This window comes from Dermacentor albipictus, chromosome 10 (assembly GCF_038994185.2).
Source record: "Dermacentor albipictus isolate Rhodes 1998 colony chromosome 10, USDA_Dalb.pri_finalv2, whole genome shotgun sequence".
In the NCBI taxonomy this organism is placed as follows: domain Eukaryota; kingdom Metazoa; phylum Arthropoda; class Arachnida; order Ixodida; family Ixodidae; genus Dermacentor; species Dermacentor albipictus.
In genome coordinates, this window is record NC_091830.1 from 41,151,246 (window position 1) to 41,172,819 (window position 21,574).

The 21,574-nt window shown below is 43.2% G+C and overlaps 1 protein-coding gene across 2 annotated transcripts in view; it reads left to right on the forward strand.

Annotated features, from left to right (window-relative positions):
- LOC135907351 (TBC1 domain family member 15-like) overlaps nucleotides 1-21,574 on the forward strand; it is a 92,358-nt gene that overhangs the window by 54,097 nt on the left and 16,687 nt on the right. For both annotated transcript variants that reach the window (XM_070526870.1, XM_065439038.1), the window contains exons 5-12: nucleotides 8,910-9,027; nucleotides 9,242-9,445; nucleotides 9,881-10,006; nucleotides 13,927-14,030; nucleotides 14,797-14,891; nucleotides 15,551-15,667; nucleotides 17,188-17,288; nucleotides 21,289-21,388. In XM_070526870.1, coding sequence (XP_070382971.1) covers nucleotides 8,910-9,027; nucleotides 9,242-9,445; nucleotides 9,881-10,006; nucleotides 13,927-14,030; nucleotides 14,797-14,891; nucleotides 15,551-15,667; nucleotides 17,188-17,288; nucleotides 21,289-21,388 — 965 coding nt within the window. The remainder of the gene's footprint in view (nucleotides 1-8,909; nucleotides 9,028-9,241; nucleotides 9,446-9,880; nucleotides 10,007-13,926; nucleotides 14,031-14,796; nucleotides 14,892-15,550; nucleotides 15,668-17,187; nucleotides 17,289-21,288; nucleotides 21,389-21,574) is intronic.

Below are 21,574 nucleotides of genomic sequence, written 5' to 3' on the forward strand. Positions count from 1 at the left end.
GTTGTCATCTTTACGGAGGTTGCACTGCCTGATTGAGTTGGTAAAGGCAAGGCGCAGAAGACCAGGACTCAAGAAGAACACAAACGACAGGACCGGCGCCGGTCCTGTCGTTTGTGTTCTTCTTCTTGAGTCCTGGTCTTCTGCGCCTTGCCTTTACTAATTCAAGCATGAACCAACTAGCCCAAGCAAGAGTTTTACTTGAGCACTGCCTGATACTGCCTGATTGGCTGAAGAAGCAGTGGATGAGTCGGTTCGTTCACGACAAAACATGTTAATGCACTGGCCTTCAACAGCAAGCACAAGCGAATTTGTGGCTTGCGAGATTGGGCAACAAGTTTTTCTCTTGCGATGTGTCAGAAGGTAGATTAACTAATGTGTATGGATGCTAAATTAATAAAAACTATTCTAGAATTGTTTTTAATCTGTTCAGGCACGAGTTGTCTGTAAATGTGCATTCTGTTAGATCTTTTACTGGGTATAAAACATCGCAAAGGCATAACTACTGGTTATACATTTCTTTGTCCGCAGAAGGAAGATCACATAGACAGGCAACAATCGTTATTGCATTAAGAGAATGTGCTGTTGGTCTGCTTGAAGAAGAAAAAACAAACGAGGACGAAAAGAAGACGGGTACAACAGATCGGTGCTAACTTCCAATTAAACTTTCATCTGAAGAAACAAGGTTTATATACATAAAATATGTATTGCACCACTGTGAGGTTATGAACTCTCTATTGCGTTGGAAAGGCAATCTCTTTGTTGGCGAATGTCACTGACGGGCAGCTAATGCACATGCCCTGGGGCCTCGCAATGAGAAAGGCTTCCAGTATCTCCGTTTCTAGTCTATCTTCGGAACGTACCAGAAACTTGGTGTGATTAAAGTTTGGACAGCGTTCGCAATGCTTACAATGTTCAGCCAAATGCCCACCCTCATTGTTATTACAGCCCGGTTGTACTCTCGTGCCCTTTCATTGTAAACACGCCCCATTTGCCTGATTGTATGCCTGGTTGCAGCTTAGGGGGGATTTCATAGACGACATTTCATATGCATTGCGTGTGCTACACCGCAAGTTCCTTAGAGCAGGGGCCGCCAGGTTCTGCTTTGGTCACCATAGGGCTAATCTTAGCCAACTTACATGGCACACTGAAGACAATATTAAAATTGGGCCTTTGCGCAACCTCTTTGGTGGGACACTTGTGGGACACCCTCTGCCAATATGGGATCCCATGTACCTTCCTCCTGTCACCCAGTTTTGCTTTGCTCAATCTTACCCTTACCTGTTCAATCTTTCAAGAAGCTTATCACAAACCCTAGAAACTAAATATAACTGAAAACCAGCTTGGCTCAGCCTTGTAATCTGGTTATTAAAACTGATTTCTACACTTGGTGAATGCAATATTTATTTAGTGCTTCGTTTAGATATGTCATAGCGACTCCTTTTTAATTTGAGGTGGGCACGGTCATATGAAATCAGCTTCTAGCTCAACCCTGGCTGGTACTCTCAGCACTTACGCGTGTTTAACAACATGTAGAACAACAAAGTAGAAAGCAACTGGGCCGTAAATAACAACGCCTGGCGGCCATATGGCTGAAATTGCCATTCTGTTGTGATAGGCAGTTCCTGACGTCACAGTGGTGCAGTTCTTTTTTGATGTATATAAACCTTGTTTCTTCAGTAAAAGTTTAATTGGAAGTTAGCAACCGTCCATTGTACCGGTCTTCTTTTCATCCTCATCTCTCTCGCGCTGTTTTTCTTTTTTTCAAGTATGTTACACCAACCTGCCCACATCAAGCTCCTGCAAGTCTGCTTGCACTTGTTATGTGTCATGCTAAATTATTCCCTTCTCTTTTGCTATCGGCTGCCATATTTCTTGTGCAGAAAGGTGGATGAAATGGATTCACATGTGAATTAAATCTGCTACTTTCGCTGCGTCGGTCAACCAGATGACATTCTGCGGGCATTGCAGGGACGAGGATCAGGGTACGGTCCCAAGTGTAAATTTGCTAAATACACTAATCTCACAAACTTCAGTTGAGAAGAAGACTTCAGGACGGTGACATGCAGATCGTGGTTGCTGGTGCAGGGTCGGCGTGAACATTGATGGTCGCTAGTTTCACTCGGTTGCAAGACCTCCCATCATTTGCTGGTGTGCATAAACCTCTCTAATCACTAGCGTGCGGTGCGAAATTTTGGAAAGTGTCGCACGATTGAGCGCAAACAGTGCCAATATGTGAACTTGTCATTTCTTTTAGCTTATGGCTATTTTTTCTTGAACTTACTGCATATCATTGTTTGTCATAGTCATCATCATAGAAGCACCTTGTGGCAACTACTTCATGAAGGATAGATTACCATTTCTTTGCACTAAATGGTGGACACAGATCCTTGAGTCGTCATTGGTTGGTCACACATCTTTCCGAGTCACAGGCTCCACGGTGATCGAATGTTGTGTCTTATTGCTCGATTATTTCTTTCTTTCTATGTGGAAGGATGGTTGATAGGGGTAGTACTGTGTGTTTCAGTCCTTCAATACGTTCACTAGTTAAGAGTCAGTAATTTTAAGACACTGTTTAGGGCTCATCAGCTAAGTTTTTCGCTGCAGCACTTATTACGAGGCACCGTCCACGAGTGAGCTTTCCTACATTTTTCTAGTGTGTGGAAATGGGGATGAGTGTTACACAGCGAGGTGCTCACCCAGTGAACCAGTCTTTTTGTTTACTACTGCACTTGTGGCTGTTTACACACCTGCTTTTGGTACTGCTTTTTTTTACTGTCAGAATGCTGCTCCTTGATTACAATTTGCTGCCGAGTATTTTTTATTAGCTGACTCTAAAAGCTGTGCGCGTTGGTTTCCTACTAGGTTGCAGTGTTAGTAACTATGTCCCCTGATAAGAAGCATGCATTGTTTAGAAGCTCTTGTTTTTATAATATGGCCTTCTATTTTTTTTGTGGCGTGCGGATGATAAGTTGTGTATGTCCGGCTAAGCTTTCGTGCTCCCGAGTCTCTAATGCCGAAAGCACGCAGTCACTTATGAAATGTTATATACAATGGAGTGAGTTAAAACTGTCCCCTTAGGCCTTTTGATGCCACACGTACCGAGTTTTATACTTCTAGCGCTTATTTACTGATTATTTTTTTGTATTCCACGTGCTGCCTTTGTCCGATGTGTCTAGCCCATGTGGTCATAAGTTTTAGCTTACCATGATCGTTATTGTTTATCTGCATTTTAGTGTAGCCATCTATGTAAGCCCCCCTTTTTTTACATATTGAAATTGAGGAGAGTGTTCCTATCATACGTCTGCACTCTATCATAGTTCAGGCCTTGGGTCTTACCGATGTGGTACGAGCTGTGACCTCCATTTCGAGGTCTTGTTTCCAAGCTCTCATGTTGAGGATCAAAGACATGTTGAAAAGTGAGGCTACAAGTCTTCAAGAGTTGTTCAAAGAGGTTGCTGTAGATGTGCAGGCACTTTAGAGGCTTTCCAGCCAAAACACTATGCAAAGTTAATGTAATGTTTACTGCCCATGCTTGTTTCCGTCTTGGTGTTACTCATCAAGTTTGTATGTTTGTTTCTGAGCACTATATTTTTCTGTCAGCTTCCTGATCGCTTCACACATTTTAAAATTTTGCAGCACTTCTGTTCTCCATGCTTAAGTGCTCGAAATAACTAATGTTTCTTAGGGTGTGTTCGTTTCATTGGGGAACATCTTAGATACACTGGCATTGAATATCGGCAAGGTATTTTGGTTAACAATGGACGACATTGCTGTATTGAATCGATGTGGTACTGATGTGACCATCTCTGTATGTATGGTTGGTGTCAAAAGTCTACGGATTACAAGATATGAAAATCAGCTGAATATCTCCACAGTCTGAACTCATAATTCTGTGTTTAGATTGCATATGACATTAGTGTTGTGCAGTTTTACTGGGCCTTGTTCAGCAAGTGCTTGGAAATTCATATTCTCGGATCCGATGGTTTGTAAACTTTTGATGCTAACTGTATACCTGAGGGAAGATGGGAAGTGCAGTGCTACTGGTGCGTCCAGCAACTGAAGTTTTTTTTTTTTTGTGCGTTCTCTGTGGAATAACTAGAACATGAATTTTTGGTGCGTCCTATTTCGGTACTGGGTGAAGGTGATCAACTTACAAGCCTTGTTGGCTGATTGTGACATTGATATCTTGTTAAGTGGCCTGTTTTATGAACTTCGCCTAATTACACATTTTCTGCACCAAAAACTGTTACAGTTAAACCTTGATATAGCGAACTTCAATGTAATGAAATTCTCACTATAATGAAGTATTTCACTTCTTGCCACTTTTTGCGACGAACACCATGCATTAGAACCTCAATATAATGAAATTTGTTTATACACGATTTCTATATAATGAAATTTCACTGCTTCGGTGAAGGAATACCAAGACAATAAATGGAAAGTTCCACAGACGCAGGTAGTTAAATGGTTGAATTTCAAGTGGCTAACTTGTGAACTCACCTCTCAAATCGCGCACCGCGCAACCAAGAGCGACCACCGAATCAGAGTAGCGTTGTATTCTGTGTGAAATCCGAGTGCGATCAGATCCTTTCATGTCACATGCGCTGTGTGCTTTGGGTGTGAGTGAAAGTGTGCGAGGGTAAGCCAAGAAGTATGGTGGGTCGACGAATTCGTACCGCCGATGTGCAGATATCGTCGACACACGACGTGAAAGCAAATCTTTCGTCACCGACTTTTTAATTCAAGAAAATTAGATTTTTTCTCATTCAGTTGCTTTTCTTTTTCGATTGCTTGATAATTCGGAAAATCTTTCGGCCCCTTCTGTGTAAAAAAAACATCGACAACTGTACTCATTTGAATAAAAGGTTGAATTTCAATACAAAATTTTCACATAACAAAGTAAATTTATGATTTTACCTACTTCGTTATATTGAGGTTTAACTGTATTTAGAAAATAGGGTTCTAGTACCAAATTTTTGTCGCAGGCAGTTGTGAAGAAAACCTGCCTTAAGTCTTTTTAGCAAAGTTTTCTTGGCAATCTTTTTTTTTTTGCTACTGTAACGTTTGGCTAAATGTGTGCTCTGTCTGCCACATGACCTTGCATGCAAATTTAGTTTTCTTTAATGCTTTAAAAGCACTTTATCGAAGGATAACAAACTACCTCATTACTGGTTTTACTTAAAAGCTTAGCTTTGCTATTTGAAGACTGTTAAAAAAAGGCAGGTGTGGCCCTTTTTTTTTCTGTTGGGAGCTGCTGTCAGATTTGCTGCTTATGTCTGATAATTTTTTTATGGCTGTGAACCAAAAAAATGGCACACATAACATGCCCACATTACACATTGCACTTGTAAAAAATGCACAAGTCCCGAACACCACTCGCGTACTTTTTATTCTTTACCCACCTTTTATCTCACCCGTTTTTCCGTTGGCATACTAGTGTTTCAGAATGTGTCATCACTCTTTGTTTGTTTCTATGGTGCCTTCGAACATTTCTGCTATGACTTGGGCATTGTCTTCTTGTTTATATATACACATTAAAAACCTGTCATTATCACTCAAGTCTTGTGTGATGCATTTTCTTGTGTGACGAAGCGAGTGTCCTTGTAGGAAGAGAAGCCATGGCCATACTTTGAAGGTCTCTGAGAATTGGCTGCATTTGCTGCAGTAACACACGGCATCCATACCCGACACTACTTTTGTTCTCGATTCGAGGAGGAGGAGGAGGAATAAACTTTTATTGTAGAACCAGCACTTTATGATGGCCAGGCCTAAGCCTCCCACGAAGGGATGTTGAGGGCTTGCCTCGCCGCCGCCTCGTGGGCGTGCTGGGTCGCCCAGGTTTGGTCGTCGAGGGCGGAGCTCCGCAGAGCCTCGTGCAACCTCGATGAGAGAGTGCACTCGTCGATTCGACAGTGCAACTTTTTTTTACCATGCCACATAAGATTGTTCCACCTATCGTCACTGTCGATTTGACAGTGCACCTCTTTTTTTACCATGCCACATAAGATTGTTCCACCTATCGTTCCACCACACATGCAGCATTTGAAAGTACCAATCATCAACTTTGGCATTGTTCTCTGAGGAATAGGACAGATTGATCTTTCATGAATTGGTCATTTCTGTAAACTTTCTGGCGCTCAAAGAAACAACATCGATAGAAGGTGTTGGCGGAATTGGCCTTCAGTATGCTTTGCATTTCCCCATACTGGGTGCAGAATATCTTTATTACAGCTCATCTAAATGGAGGATTTTTTTAATGGCAGTAGCAGTGACAACTTGGCAGGTTATCTCAATTTGCCTTGTTTTGCACTGAAGGGGCAAGAAAACCAGTCAATTTAGTGCTGGTTCAGGATTAAAACTAACAGCGTGGCTAAGACTAAGACAAAGGTAAGCAGTGAAACAATTGCTGACTATCAATTGAAAATTCTTTGCAGAAAAGTTCTTCCGGTATCAAGTGCTAAATTTTTGTGAATAAGGCTACTTTGTGTGCATTTGCATGGCAGTGAAGTGAACAAAACAAAAGATTGTGGTGAGATCAGTTACAGCAGATTGAAAATAATAAGGAAAGGTGTTAAAACACTGCAAAGACAATGTAGCATCGGACAGTCAGCTACTTTTGTATAGCAGTCTTTAAAAATGATTGTTATTTTTCTTGGAGAGCTATTGAGGGCCAACTCGTGCAACTTAGGCTTGCCCTTTTGTACGTTGTATGCCTCGCTTATTTCGGACTAAATATTTATCTGCACAAATCCTGCAGTGTATCCACAGTCGTGGCAGTACATTACCGAATGTGAAGAACACACCAAGCCTTTCAGCATGCTCTAGTGCTCCCCGAGGTGCACATTTGAACAGCGACCTGTTTGTTCCACGTACAGTGGTCACACAATGAAATGTGTTAAACTAATGCTCATGCTTTCGTTTCCACCGTCTCCAGTTTGTGTGTCATCGACCTAATTTTGGGTTGTACTCTGAGATCAGTTTGCATCACGTTCGGTGACCAGATTCATTGCGACATGACATGGCGCTCCTCTTGAGTAATTTCACGTGCAGAGTGTTCTAACTACTTTTCCTGTTATTCCTAATTCCGTGAGCCTAGTACATGGGACTGCAAATAAGTGAGACATTGCAGACGGCAGCAGTGAATGTGTTTGCGCGCCCTAAGGAGCAGGCAACTTGTACCTGCGTGCCTTGTACAATGCACTTGTGGATTGCTGCACAGATGTCGCCTGCTTTTATCCCAGCTGAAAATACCACATCGATACCATGTGGACGTCTTGTTCCGCCACTCAGATCAGTTGGCGTGTGGGCTAAGTGAAGTGCGCTACGTACTTGAAGGAGATAAAAGAACAGGAGAGGAAAGCACACCGTACACGCAGATTATGAGCGTTACAGACGTGAGTCTAGTCCCGTGGTTCGAAGCCAAGTGTGTGCGAGTTGGCCCTCGATAGATGTTCATGAAAACTAGTTTTAGTTTCTAGACTGTATGAGCTGCTGATAGTAGTTGGGTGCCAAACGGGTTTTGCAGTGTATTTTTTTGAACACCTTTCGTGTTTCTTTTTTTATTTTCATTCTGCTGCTACTGTTCTAAATACTACGATCCTTCGTCTTGTCCACTTGGTTGCCATGTAGGTGCATGGACAGGAAGATGTGTATATTAAACCACTTTTCAGCATACATTTTCAGAGTATATCACTTGTGTTGAATCGTTCACTTTTGTCTTTGTCACCCTGTTAGTTTTAACGATGCCTAATCGGAAGATACGACGCACAGCTTTGCTGCATGTTAAGACTTGATATGCAGCTAAGCTGCTTTATAGAGGCCTAAAACTTATACAGAAGCCTTGATCTTGCATAGAAGGCTTAAAACACAGGCCTTGTGCCTGTGCTTTGATTTTTACCTTCCAATAACATTGTGTAATTGTGTTTTTGATCCCTATTGATTATCTTAACTTCTGTTAAGGTTTAAACTTGTGTTCATGGCATTATCCAGAAGTCTTTTCGTTCACAATATGTGAAATTCTTTTGGTTGTATTGGTTTATGACTTAGGCAAGGGCATACACTTGCCTCACCTATAGCAGCTTGGTAAGTAGTTTGATTGGTTATTGCTTTAATATGACTTTGTGAATGCTGACATATTTTTTATTTGTTAGGCTGGGAATTGTGCCTCAAGTTGGCTCCAGTACTAGCTTAACGCAGCCAAAAAGGCCAGCTTGCTTTCTAAAGAGCATGTTTGAGCATATTCACGGCAGCATGAGGAAATTTGTGGGTATTGCCCACTCTGACAGTCATTGCTTCAAAAGCAAAAAAAAAAAAAGTGCCACAAGATGTTGCTACTAGCCCAGCTGCTGCATGGCTACGTTCCATGGCTACATTTTAATGGGCATGGAATGCAGAAGTGCTTGTATACTGAGCTTTGAGTAAACGCCTTGTCTTGGTACATTAGGTTAGCCTGCTATTCATACTCCACCATACAAAATTTGTGTTGCCTCAAAGCAATGGTAAATGTTGCACACCCGTGCTAATTTTAATGATTACTATTCAGCACAGTCCGTACTGCCATCACATTCAAATGCAAGAGAGATGGTAGAGCTTCTGTTGAGCTAGCAAAACAACTTTCGTACCACAGGTATCAGGGCAGGACCACAAGTTTGTCCCTGCCCAGAAATAGGAGTAGCAGGGCTCTATAATCGTAAAGTCTGTGAACAGCTACTGAACACAACCCTAGAGCAGAAACGACACTCAAAACAATGGTTATCTAGGCTAATCACCGGGCATGAAAAAAGTTCAGTCTGCTGCATTTACGAAACCTTTAACCGCTGGTGTCCGCACCCTTGCCATGACATTTGACAAGTCGTGCTGTCGAGGTAGCTACAACAGTAGACAAACTATTTCTTTGATTTCACCAACAGGTCACGGAAGGACCCGCTCCTCTATTTGGTTCAGATGCCAACTGTCGAGGCACTGCACAAGTCGTTTGACCAGCTGGACCTGTATCCGGAGTCGTCTTCACGGTACGACGTCATCCGGGTAAGTTGTCTGAGTACATTAGGCGTAGTAGAGGTAGCGCGGAGGACACAGACTAAACAGAATGCTCGAAAATTGTTTAGGTGCTGACTAACGACTTTTTAGCTGCAGGAATTTTGTGCAGAATGCCCTCTGCGATATGCTTCACCATTGCTTTGCGAGTTCGCGTGTGCTGTGCAAAACTTCACAGTTTCCTTTGCAACTCTTTATCATGCAGAAGTTCTTGGTGAATCCAACCTGGGACGCAACGTGGGACGGCTTTGCCAAGGTGGCGAACTATGTCACTGGTGCCGCCGCAGGGTTGCCCGGCGAGGACTACAGACTCGGTTACGAGTACTTTGGCGAGCAGCAGCCTGACAGTCTGACTGGTCTTGAGATTAGTGACCACAGCGAAGAGCCTGGCTTTGAGGTGGTCGTCAGGGTCAGTCTCACTCATAGACGGTGTCCTTACTACTAGTTTTTGAAGATTAGCTGAGTACAGAAAGGAATAGGAACAACACACTAGACGGGACTGACAGCTGCTCAGTTTTAACAGATTTCACTTGGCAAGGTGCTACATCGAATTTTCTGCATACATCCTTGGTTCCGTTTTCTTGACTACTGCATTGTAGTTCTAGTTATAGTATTTGCTGGGAATGCTGCTTTACATTAACCGTTTGCCATAGTTTTACATGAAGGTTATGACCTCCATGTGTGTGAGTAAACTAGCAAACTTAGAGCATCTCGCGCAAGTACAATGCGTGTGTAGTTCTGTGAGTTCCTTGGGATGCTAAACCCAAAAATTTGATTTTTGTTACAACGTGCAACTACTACTGTCTCTTTACTGACCTTTCACCATGGTCAATGCCATTGACAGACCCTGCCCAAGCGGACCGAGGTGAAGCGTGGCAGTCCACTTTGTCACGAGGAGTGGGCCATGGCACATGGTCCGGAAGGACGAATCCTTAATGAGGGTACCCTCAGGGAGCGCATCTTTCGTGGGGTGAGTTACCTATTTGGTATCTTTGAGGCTTTAGGGGCAAATCTCTCGAAGGGATGTTGGGAAGAAATGCTAAACCTCTTATACACGTCTCAAAGTCTCGGAAAATTGCTCATGTCAGCAGTTGTCCTCGGTGAACTTCCTGAAGTCGGCACTGCAGCAGGCACGTCTGGCACCATTTCGCTACTGGGCTTCGAATTCGACATGTAATGGCCATAATTGTTATGGTCGGTCGCAACATTGTAAACTGAAGCAGTTGAACTCATGCTAAGCACACAACAGTATGCTTATTTTTACTTTTCACTATTCACGAAGGCAGCCAGAAGTTGTAAGTGCACTTTATTTTTTAATTAGCACACTCAAATTGCTCACTCTGGAAGACACTGTCATTGATATCGTAGTGTTAAGTGTGATTAAATATATACATGTGGCAGCTCCAATGAAGCAAATGTGGTTAGGAAACTTACGGCACTAACGATTGAATGAAATTTTTATGCCCGTGTGGCACAGGTCTCTCTCAGTATTCTGTGTTATCAGTCAACGAGATGAATGCATTTGAATATTAATGTTACCCGCTATGCTGGCTGAGAACGCGAGGTTGTGGGTTCAATACCCGGCCGCGGCAGCCACATTTTGAGGGGAGCGAAAGGCAGAACTGCTCGAGTATAGAGGTTTGGAAGCTCAATGAATAACCCCAAGAGGTCATAGTTGATCCAGAAACTGCCTTCTCTCATAGCCCCTGTACAGCTCTGGGATGTTAAACATGATCACATACGCTCTGGTTAACCTCTCCGTATTTCCTCTACCTTTAACCCTCTCCCTCTAAACACAATCAATCAATCAATCAATCAATCAATCAATCAATCAATCAATCAATCAATCAATCAATCAATCAATCAATCACTCAAACATGTTGTTATGGTTTCTGTGACAGGAGACGCACTACACTGTGAAATTTTAGCATGCACCACCAACACGAGGCCCCATGTCAACCAGGCAGCTGTTGCAGTTTCTGTATCTTGTATATCCCAAGTTATATGCTTGAGTTTTAGGGGGGTACAACATGTAAATGAAATGGGACCTAGTGCTTATTTACGTCTTCTGCCCTTGTGTCTCTCTCAGTGTACTTTCAGAAACTTCAGTATGAACGTTGGCCAACGAACCCAGGTTGCTATCTTGCTATGATACACGACAAGTGGCAGTCTGAGTAGAGCCAATTTTGGATTGCCCAATGCGTGGCCAACTCAGCCCGCTATTTTACCAGCATTGGCCTTGTTGCTTGTGCTGGTGGGGGCATTGTACTGCCGAGCTTGAGGCCACCGGTTCGAGCTCGGCCACGGGGCCGCATTTCGATGGAGGCGAAGTGCAAAAATGCTCGTGTATTTTCATTTAGGTGCACGTTAAAGAACTACAGCTGCTCGAAATTAATCTGGAGCTCCCCGCTCTATGGCATGCCTCATAATGAGATTGTGGTTTTGGCGCATAACACCCCACAGTTTAATTTCGTTTCGTGCTGCTAGACATACCACAGTTTTGTGTCAGACATCTTGACAGGTTGTAGCAAAGTCATTGCATGGCAGTGTCTCACTGATTTCCTCAGACACAATCGGACCCATATTTTCAGATCTGGTGCGGTGACCCAGTGGCTATGCCACTGTCCTGCTAATCATGAGTTCTGTCCTTGACTGCAGTGGCAACATTCCAGTAGGCAAGGAATGCCAAAGTGTTTGTATTCTGTGCTTTGAGTAACTGCCTTTACTTCAATCCTGAGCCAGGAATGAGTGCTGGTATTTCCAAGAAATCAAATTCCAGAAAAAAAAAATTCATAAAGGACCTAATAAAAATGGAGATATGAAGTGTGTAATGTTTGCTTCCCCAGTAACTAACTCCTCATCTTGTCAGTTTCTCTATACCCTGCCTTTTGCTTCTCTCTTCCTTTATCTTCGCTCCACAAGGCACTTAAATTAATAATTCGAGGTTGGTGTTTATCCCCTTCTAGCCTGTTGTGATTTTTGTGAGATACCGAATCTGAACCTCTCAATCTGAAATGCACACTTAGCCATGAGGAAACTTGATTTTGGCATCACCTGCAGCCATACAACGAAAACATGTCGGCATTTCATCACCTCTGTCTCGGGAAACATTGCTTCACACTTGCACTTTTCAACGAGATAAGCACTCCCAGGAAACTCGCGTGGTTGTTTCCATGCAGACGCAGAAATTGCAGTCGTCTGCACTACCGCCTGTATACAGGCTACTGTAAGATGCAAGACATTTAGCCTGCCAAATTCAGAGTTTGTACAGTGCGTAAATGTACAGGTTCAAAGGCATTCTTTTGTATTAGAAGCCTTGTTTCAGTTATTCGTTTTTTTAACCAGACCACAAATTTAAGTCAGATGTAGCAATTGATGTGGCACCAATTTTGCATGTTCTAACATCGCACAAAAGGCGTTTCTTAAGGGCAACTCGAATGTTTTTCTTGAGCCAATAAGTTCAGGCTATTAGAGGTTAACAAAAGTGCCCGAAAGCAAAAAAAAAAAGGAGCAGTGACAAGTTGGCTGGGATGCTTAAACTGTTGCTCGCCCATTCACTAGAACATCTAGAAGGTTGTGCACGTGTGCATGAGGTTTTGCTTGCTGATAGCTTGTAGACATACGATTGCCCAATAGCTGGTGTCTGCGGGCCCATCATGCCCACTGTAACGCCATTGCTGACAGTGACATAGGGTGGAAAGCATTGAAATCTGCACGAGGGAGAGCAAGCATTTCTTATGCGAGATTGCAGGTTCTTTGCTGCTTGCAGCGGAGCGAGGTCTGGCTCACACGTTCATGGTAGTAGAACAGGGGGGGGGTGTATTCTGTAAGAGTCCAGCTAGTGGACTGTCCATTTCAACCGCTGCTGATTGGCTGGGGCCACTCGTCTCCTCCTCGCTTGTACATCTCCATCCAATCAGCAAAGGCTGAAATGGACAGTCCACTAGGTAGACTCTTACAGAATACCCCTCCAGTAGAACATGTTGTGGGGCTATTTGGTTCATAGCTTTCAAATCTTATATCATCTGTAACATCAAATCCTTGCAGAACAGTGCTGTGCGATTTATTTTTTCAGATTATTCACGTTACACCAGCGCCACCTCGTTAAAGAATAAAGCTGAGTTGGACAACTTAGCGCTGCGCTGTAAAATTTCTCGCCTAGCACTTTTCCATAAGCTTTATCACCATCCATCACTTTGTGATGATTTCTTTCAGTCACCACTAGTTATCTTCCATGCCGTGACCATCCATACAAAGTCAAACACATTAACTGCCAGTCATCCCATTATGCATATTCATTCTTACCACGCACAACAACTGAATGGAACGTCTTACCATCAGTCATTGCCACGGAACCAGACTTGACTAAGCTTGAAGATTTAGGTCGCTCATGACTTGTCAACTAATCTTATTGTTGTTTTCTATGTTTGTTGGTGTTTTTCATTGCAGTTGCCTTACGTTTTCCGAATATGTACTCATGTTTTCTCTGTAATAATTGTGACTTAATTATCTTGCATATTAGGTACCTATGTTTCACTGTATTATTACTTTTGTTACATTCTCTTGTTTTTAGTATGATATACAAACTATGACCAGTGACTGTAATCGCCCCCTCCCCAGGCGATACCCTTGTAATGAGGGCCTTTGGGGGTATTTTTGAATAAAAAAAATAAAGATGAAGCATCGATAAAGACAGCACACTAAGAAAGAGCTTTGTTTTAGTGTGTTCAAAAAGTACTTTAGTCGCCCTTGAAAGAACTCCAGGTGGTCAAAATTAATGTGGTGCCTTCCTCTGCTCTGTCTAGATTTTGTAGCCCCTCCGTGCGGCATTGAGTTGTTAAAGAGCACATAGTTGCCCACTTACTTTGTTTGCCCTTCCCTGTGTTGCAGGGCATTGCCTCTGACCTGAGGCGGGAGGTGTGGCCTTTCCTGCTCGGGTACTACTCCTTCGACTCGACCTACAAGGAACGGGAGGCCCTCCGGAAGAAACTCAAGTACGCATGACTGGACTAGTACTTGCGAGAGAGACCCACCAGTGGTCGGAACTGTCATATTTATGCGGACGTACAAGTGGTGGACCATTACTATCGCCACTACTATGCCAGTCACCATCATCAGCTGGGTAGCTAGGCACAAACGTGCGGACTCCGGAACAATCGGCTGAGCTTATAGCCAACTTGGGACTACCAGGATCTCAAAATAATTACAATGAAGATCCATCCTGACAACACAGTGCGGTTTTTTTTGCACAACAAGAACTGCACTGGCTACTGTGAAACTTTTGTTAAATAGGGCCATGGCACCATATTTTATTTGTGGAACTAATCTTGTCAAGCTCTTTGTGACTCAACTATTTTGCAAAGTTTCAGTCAGTGTGATTGCCTGGACTTATTTTTACCTGCAATCTTTTTCTTATTCCATTCTTCTTTTTTTGTTTACTGCCAGTATATGCTATCCTATGGGTCCAGAGTTTGGTAGACAACAAGGAAACTTAAAAAAAGAAGCTATCGACCACACAACAAGCAATGCAGTGTAAAAAGATAGGCACAATATTAAGAGACGGAGTAGTAGCGACAATAGAGTAGACAGGAAACATGGGTAGGCTGATATGTTGAGAAGGTTAACAGTAAGAAGCACGTACATGAATTCAGTTGATGTTGCTAGGCCTAACCTCAGCATAGCAGCCATGACATCTTTGCAGCTTCGCTTTTGTTTCTATGACTAATAGGCTCTTTTTGTTTCTGTGTGTCTACCACGCAGGGACTACTATTACCGAATGAAGCTTCAATGGAAGTCCATCAGCGATGACCAGGAATCGCGATTTGCCGACTTCAGGGAAAGGAAGAACCTCGTTGGTGAGTGTGTGTGTGCTTGCCTGATGCAATTGCATGGCTATGATTGCACCCAGTCTTTTTATTTGTGACACTTATGCAAGCCTCTTGACGAGCTTCTCAAAATCAGTGTGGCATGGAGCTAATAGAGGTGCGTTCGAGCTTAGCAGCTGGCCGCAAGACGCGATACTAGCCCTCTGGAGGGGTCCGGATACTGTTCTGAGCACTGTACCCTAAACTCGGTAGCGTCTGTCAAGTCTTGCATTTGCTCGTCTGCATTAGCACACAGTAGCCGCAGCAGAGCAGAAGACAGATATAATGCACTGTGTGTCACAATGCATATATGGATTCCCATGATGGGTGCACCATTTAGAACTATCCCCTTTAAAAATTTCCTTCTGGCCTGTTTTACAAACACAATAATATGATGCTGCCATCTGTGATTAGCATATGAAACTAGAGGTGTACTTTTCAATGGACATGCTGAACCAGCCTCAGTGGCTCAGTGGCTGTGTCCTTCTGCTGCCGAGCACAAGGTCATTGGGTTCGATTTCCAGTCGTGGCGGGAATCGTAACCCAGCACTGTCAGTCATGTCAATAAAAAAAGAACAGGTGTTCGTGAATGGGCTTCAGCGCTGGGTCGTATGCTGAGATATGTGCTGTGTTTGTCTCGTGTATCGCAGAGAAAGATGTGAGCCGGACTGACCGGACGCACATCTTCTACCAGGGTGAAAACAATGCCAAGATAGAGATGCTCAACGACATCCTCATGACCTATGTCATGTACAACTTTGACTTGGGTGAGTGTTCGTGGTTTTTTTTAAAATCTTTTTTACCTAGTAGCTGCTATGTGTTGCGTAGCTTTATTCAGGGAATGGCTTAATATGGATTGTAATTTGTTTGGGAATCTTGAAACTTTTTTATAATATCTTCGTCTTGGTCACTATCTGTTTTGTTTTATTGCGGTAGCAATTACCTGGACACTCGAAGCGCTGTTGCCATCGGCGCTGTTGTGCTGTCACATTGTCAGCGCTGGTGCTCAGCCTATGTGTTAAGAGTTAGAGGGTGTCCAGAGACGTTCAGTGCATTTGGCTGCAAAAGTGACAAAGCCAAGTACGCGCACCCACCACATGCCGTCCAATTGGCTCTGTTGGAGCCAGTGCAGTGTCGCTGGCTCCCATTGCTGGCATGAGCGTTGTGTTCACTCACATTAGTATTCCTGCCATGCAGCAGTGTGCATGCCACACTGTGTTGCTTACACTTGTCTGAGTGGAACTGACCGTAAACGTCATGCTAAATCTGTCTGACCCTTTCATTGGGCACTTGCAAACACTGACAGTTTTCTGTTGGTCTCATCTCCTGCACCAACCGGGTGCACCGTCGGTAACGCTGCCACCAGCATTCAAATGCACCGGTGTTGCGACCCACATGATCTGCGTGTTCTTGCTGCATGGCAGCAGTTGTCTTGTGTGCTGCATCATGCCATTGTCGCATCTGCATGCTGTTAGAACACCGTATGGGGAAATTGTGAAGTTTGAAGTGCTCTGGCAACAAAGGAATGACAACACACAGTAGCGCAAGCATAAAAAGGCCATTTATTGCACCTTCTTACAATAATACCAGTTATTCAAACTACGCGCAAGAACTGGAGCACAGTAAGGAATTGAGGAGGTTTGAGTCGCCACACAAAGGTACCGAGCGAATGTTTGCCTTCTCCCTGAACGCCGACACCTAACCTCATTTGTGGGTGTAGTCCTGTAAACTGAAGTGGGTTAGAGAAATCGTGAAGCCTTGTAGGTGGGTTCTGCGGGGTGCACCGACAAGCGCTCGGTGAGTCCATGAGTGATAATTTCCCCCGATCTGAAGAGAGGGAAGAGAGTTGCTTGTGCACCCAAGTATCCTTGCTGTCGGGTACTGCTAGCACTGCAACGCTTGCGTCATATCTCGTAATGCACAGCCACAACACCTACTCCATTCACTGCGTTTGCTATGCGGGGCAGCCGGATGGCAGGAGACGCGAGCCATGCAGGGAAAGCATTGGGAGATGTGAGAGTGACAGTCTAACGTCCCCACAAGCTCGAGCGCAACTCTAAACCTCGCTGTCGCTTTCTGTGCCTTGCCTTCTGGCTAAACCGATAATTTTTTTTTTTCCGTTATGGTTCCGAACTAGATGTGATTTTGTCAGACTTTCAACTTCGAATCTTCAAATAGTTATGGTTCAGAGACTGTGTACATTCTGACTAGTTTTGTGCTAGCACTGCTAACTTCCTAAAACCATAAATCATCAGACATCATGTTGCCTACTGTCTTCGATGCACAGGCTACGTCCAGGGCATGAGTGATCTGCTGTCGCCTATTCTGATGGTAGTGGACAACGAGGAGGACGCCTTCTGGTGTTTTGTGGGCTTCATCAAACGAGTGGTGAGTACAGAAAAATAGAGGATGTGTCAACCCCGTTCAGTGATGCCAGCTGTGTCCACTGTCGTGTTCAGACTCTAAGGCAACACGGAAAGCCAGCTGCTGAATCAATTAATCTTAGTTAAAATGGGCTGTTGGACTAGCTGGCGTACGTTTATAGCTAAGAAACTGAGCACAAAAGGAAAAGAACTAGAGAGACAACTGGGCAAGTTGTCTCTCTTGCCTTCATTTTCATTTTGTGCTTAATTTCCTAGCTAGGAATCAATTTAGGATTTTTGTTCACCTTTCTAGGCACATTTCAACTTTGCTTTATGCCTAGACCTACCGTATTTACTCGCATAATGATCGCACTGTTTTGTCACAAAAATTGGTGCAAATTCAGGGGTGCGATCATTACGCAGGTTAAATTTCCCGCAAGAAGAAAAAAAAAATTTTTTTCGGCCCACATTTGCTGCAGGATGCGGGTGTGGGACACCAAAACAAAAATGGCGGCCGGCGGAGCAAGCCGAACGCGATCTTTTTTTTTCTTCTCATGAGTACATTATGTGCATAGAAACAGTTTCTTTCGTATCAGTGATGAATGGCAAGTTTGCGGCAATAACGTAGCCATGTCCATTCTGAGGGGACAGAAACAGATGGGCGCGCTTAGCTGCCAGTGACAGAAACGCATGGTTGGCGGGCTGCGAAAACTGGCATCTGTCTTCACTACTATCCTAATCTGGCACGTTTCCGCTAAGGGCGGGCGAATATCTTAGCTGTGTTACAAGCGTCAGCATATGAATAGGGTACACTTTTAACGTGTCAGTGCAAACGTGGCTACTATCATTGCCGTGCGCGATTTGTTGCGTGCCGACGAATGTGGATGAAAAGAATCGAAAGGCGCCTTTTTTGTTTTTGTTGACCACAACCATTATAAAGCCTACCCATAATAAAGACAAGTTTGGTTGTACCTCTTTTTGTGTGGAAGTAAGGAAAGTGATGAAAGTAATGAAATGAGGCATCTACTTGAGAATGTTTGGTGCATGCTGACTGCTTGGTTTGTCTTGAAGGGTCGTTCGCTTAGCATTTGACAGATGGTAAGTGCGATAATTATTAGCTAGACTTGGCACGCGACATATCGCTGCGGCAAGTTCGGGGTGCGATCATACATGGGAAATAAAAAAAATCGCATTTTGTTGACAAAATTCAGGGGTGCGATCATTACGCGAGTGCGATCATTATGCGAGTAAATACGGTACATGTAGTCATCAGTGGGGCCAAATGAAATGTGCAGATTTTTTTTTCAGCAATGAGACAATGGTGCCTCGTATCATAACATTATAGCCAACTACCACAGAGACGCACGCAAACTGGAAAGCAACAGCATTGACGTAGCATTAGCAATATTTTCTTTGACAATGTTGTCAGGCTATGCCACAATACACTAAGTATTTAGTGACAAGTTTGCTAAGTGATTATGATTTCCTTGAAATTTTACTATTTGTTTTGTTTTTTTGTTTCTAGATGTCCTTATCATGTTTTACACTATAGCTTTAAATTGCCTCCTGTTGTGGCTAGTCAACGGTCAGAATGCAAAAAGGCAGCATATGACCCTGATATTAAGAGTATCAGATTTCAAAATATTGCTTTGCCTAGAAAAGTAGCTTTGGTGCACCCAGGTGACTCACTATATAAGCTATTAGATAACTCTTTAGCAGTAGCACCAAATGAAGGCACATCATGTCCCACAAAATGGGATTGATTCAGCTAGGTCAGAGTCTTAAGGAATTTTACCAGGGCATTTTACTAGCTTTGCATAGTGTTTAATTCTATATATTGTTGCAAGTCACTGATTAAGTGTGAAACCATTTTATTAGAAAATGCCAATATTCACATGGCTCCCTTCGCTAGTGCAGTGTAGGCTCACTGAAAATCTCTTGATTTAGGTGCATCTACAGTGGACTTCAACAACGATCCAAAAGGGAATTACTTTGATGATGCTGCTCGAAATAATAACTGGCAGTAAAGGTACAAAAGCTGCAAAGCCTCTAAAAGGCAGAGTTGTTATTAGGGTGACTGAAAACTGACTAAATTTAGCAACTTCCTTACTAAGTTAACATGCAACATCTGGCTATGTGGACCTCCAAACTCACCTAATCACACATTTTATCAAGCTGTCTTTTACTCTTTTAGCGAGTACGATGCTTTGCCAAAACAGTGATACATGGCACTGTTATTCATTTAACTAAGACATTTCTGTTTCGCATAGTCACAGATAACATGTAGGAATTTGTTCTTGAAAGAAACCTGCTAGTACAGTAGACATCCGTTAATTCAACTTTGGTAAATTCTATTATTTGGTTAATTCGATCTCGACCAAAGGTCCCAGCAGGTGCCAAGACATTTGTATAGGCCCAAACTTTCATTATTTTCATTTCAAAATTGGCTTTTGCTAGATAATAACGTGACTAATCAGCTTCGCCACAGAACATTCGTGTTATGCGGTGAAGCATACCAATAATGGAAGGAGCTACTGTCACGGGACATGGTACGCGTTTTACATGCGTGCATGCGCTGTCTCTGGTCACTGTACGAGCACCTAGATGCTAAATAAGCATACTGGCAGACATTCAGAGTTGTTAATGATGTTTTCGTGGCGATTGAGCCCTCGTTTTGCCCATCATGTATGTCTTGTTAATGGGGCCTAGTATGTATTGCTTAAATACACATGTGCGCACTAGCTGTAGACCGAGAAGCAGGAAAAAACCATAAAACCATCAGTGTTTTGGGAATGCTAGTGAATAGGAAGGCAGTTAAATTAAGAAGTTCAGAAAGTTGAGGGGACAGTTAAAGCCAACGAAAGAGGGGGTGGTGTCTATCTAAAATTCCGAAGGCCTGCAAGTAAAATTAACAGATGTCCCATCGCTTGTACTGTGACCAGAGATGGTGCATTTAAATGTGTAAATTAAGAACCACGTGTTATGTCCCGTAACAGTGGCATTTTTTTCCCCCCACTTGGCATGCTTCACTGCGTAACACTGCTAACTTTAACTCTTTACCTCTCATTGACGAGTTCGTTGTCGTGAAATTTTGTACCGATGTAACCAAAATATAGTCACAAAAACAAATTTTCACACAATGAAACTATGACGACTGTACTCGTCCTATTGCATCCAGGTGCGATTCCTGACACTAGATGGCGACACTTGTCCATGTTGTGCTATTCTTCGTGTCTTGCCTTTCATTATATTGCCTCCCCCTGCATAAAGCATGGCTGCCTCCTCGAAACGAGGCAGTGAAAGCATGCATAAAAGATTTTGATGGCTCCTCATTAGACAACAGCTCTGTTGAGTTTTGCATGAAAATGGAAAGGATGTGTTCTCATCTGAGGAGTCTGATGATGACGATTCTGTGGGCAGACCAGAGGACCTTGCTGCTTTCCATGAGTCTACCGTGCGAGCATGGCATACTAACTGGTTTAGGAGCTGCTGAAAAGTAACCACTATTTATGTGCACGTTTTTGGAGTGTTTAGGTTATTTTTACTTCGTATTCTCTTTTTTCATAGTGTATTGAGCCCTGCAGAATGCTTTCTTGCAAGACACTAGGGCCATGCAGTGAAGCCTTTTTCAAACAATCTTTTTACGCAGTTTGTGAAATAAAGGAACCCTGCTGAATTGAAATAATTGTGAGGTCGAATTAACGGATGCCGACTATACTGCATTTAAACATACTGTAATATTAAATAAAATTCACCGCAGAATGCTATCTGTGTGCAAAATTTTAAGTGCGATGGGCTGCCGAATTAGCTAGAGGAACCATTTCTACTTCAGTGCCTTATTCAAAATTCAGGACGTAGCATGTACCATGCTGAACAGCTCTGCTATGCTGCTGACATTCAAACAGATATGATAACTTCCTGTTGCAGTCAGTGAAATATAAAATAAACATGCCAGCATGGGGGGGGGGGGGGGGGGGTGCTTCTCAGTTTACTGTGCCAGTGCAATTTGTACCTTTTTCATGCAGATGTCCAACTTTGATATTGACCAGAGTGGCATGAAGAAGCAGTTGGCACAGCTCTACGACATCCTTGCTGTGGCTGTTCCTAAGCTGGCCATTTACCTTGGTTAGTACATGTGTTGTGTTTGTGCTGCTGGCTGATCTGTTTTCAGATCAGCCTGTTCATATTAGTGGCATGAATGCACATTGTGCTTAGACCTTCTGATAGCCATTGGCTCTGGGTCTAAGCAGAATAAGCAAATTACTGCTGAAGCCCAGAACATTGAGGAGACTTTAGAAAATGGAACAATAG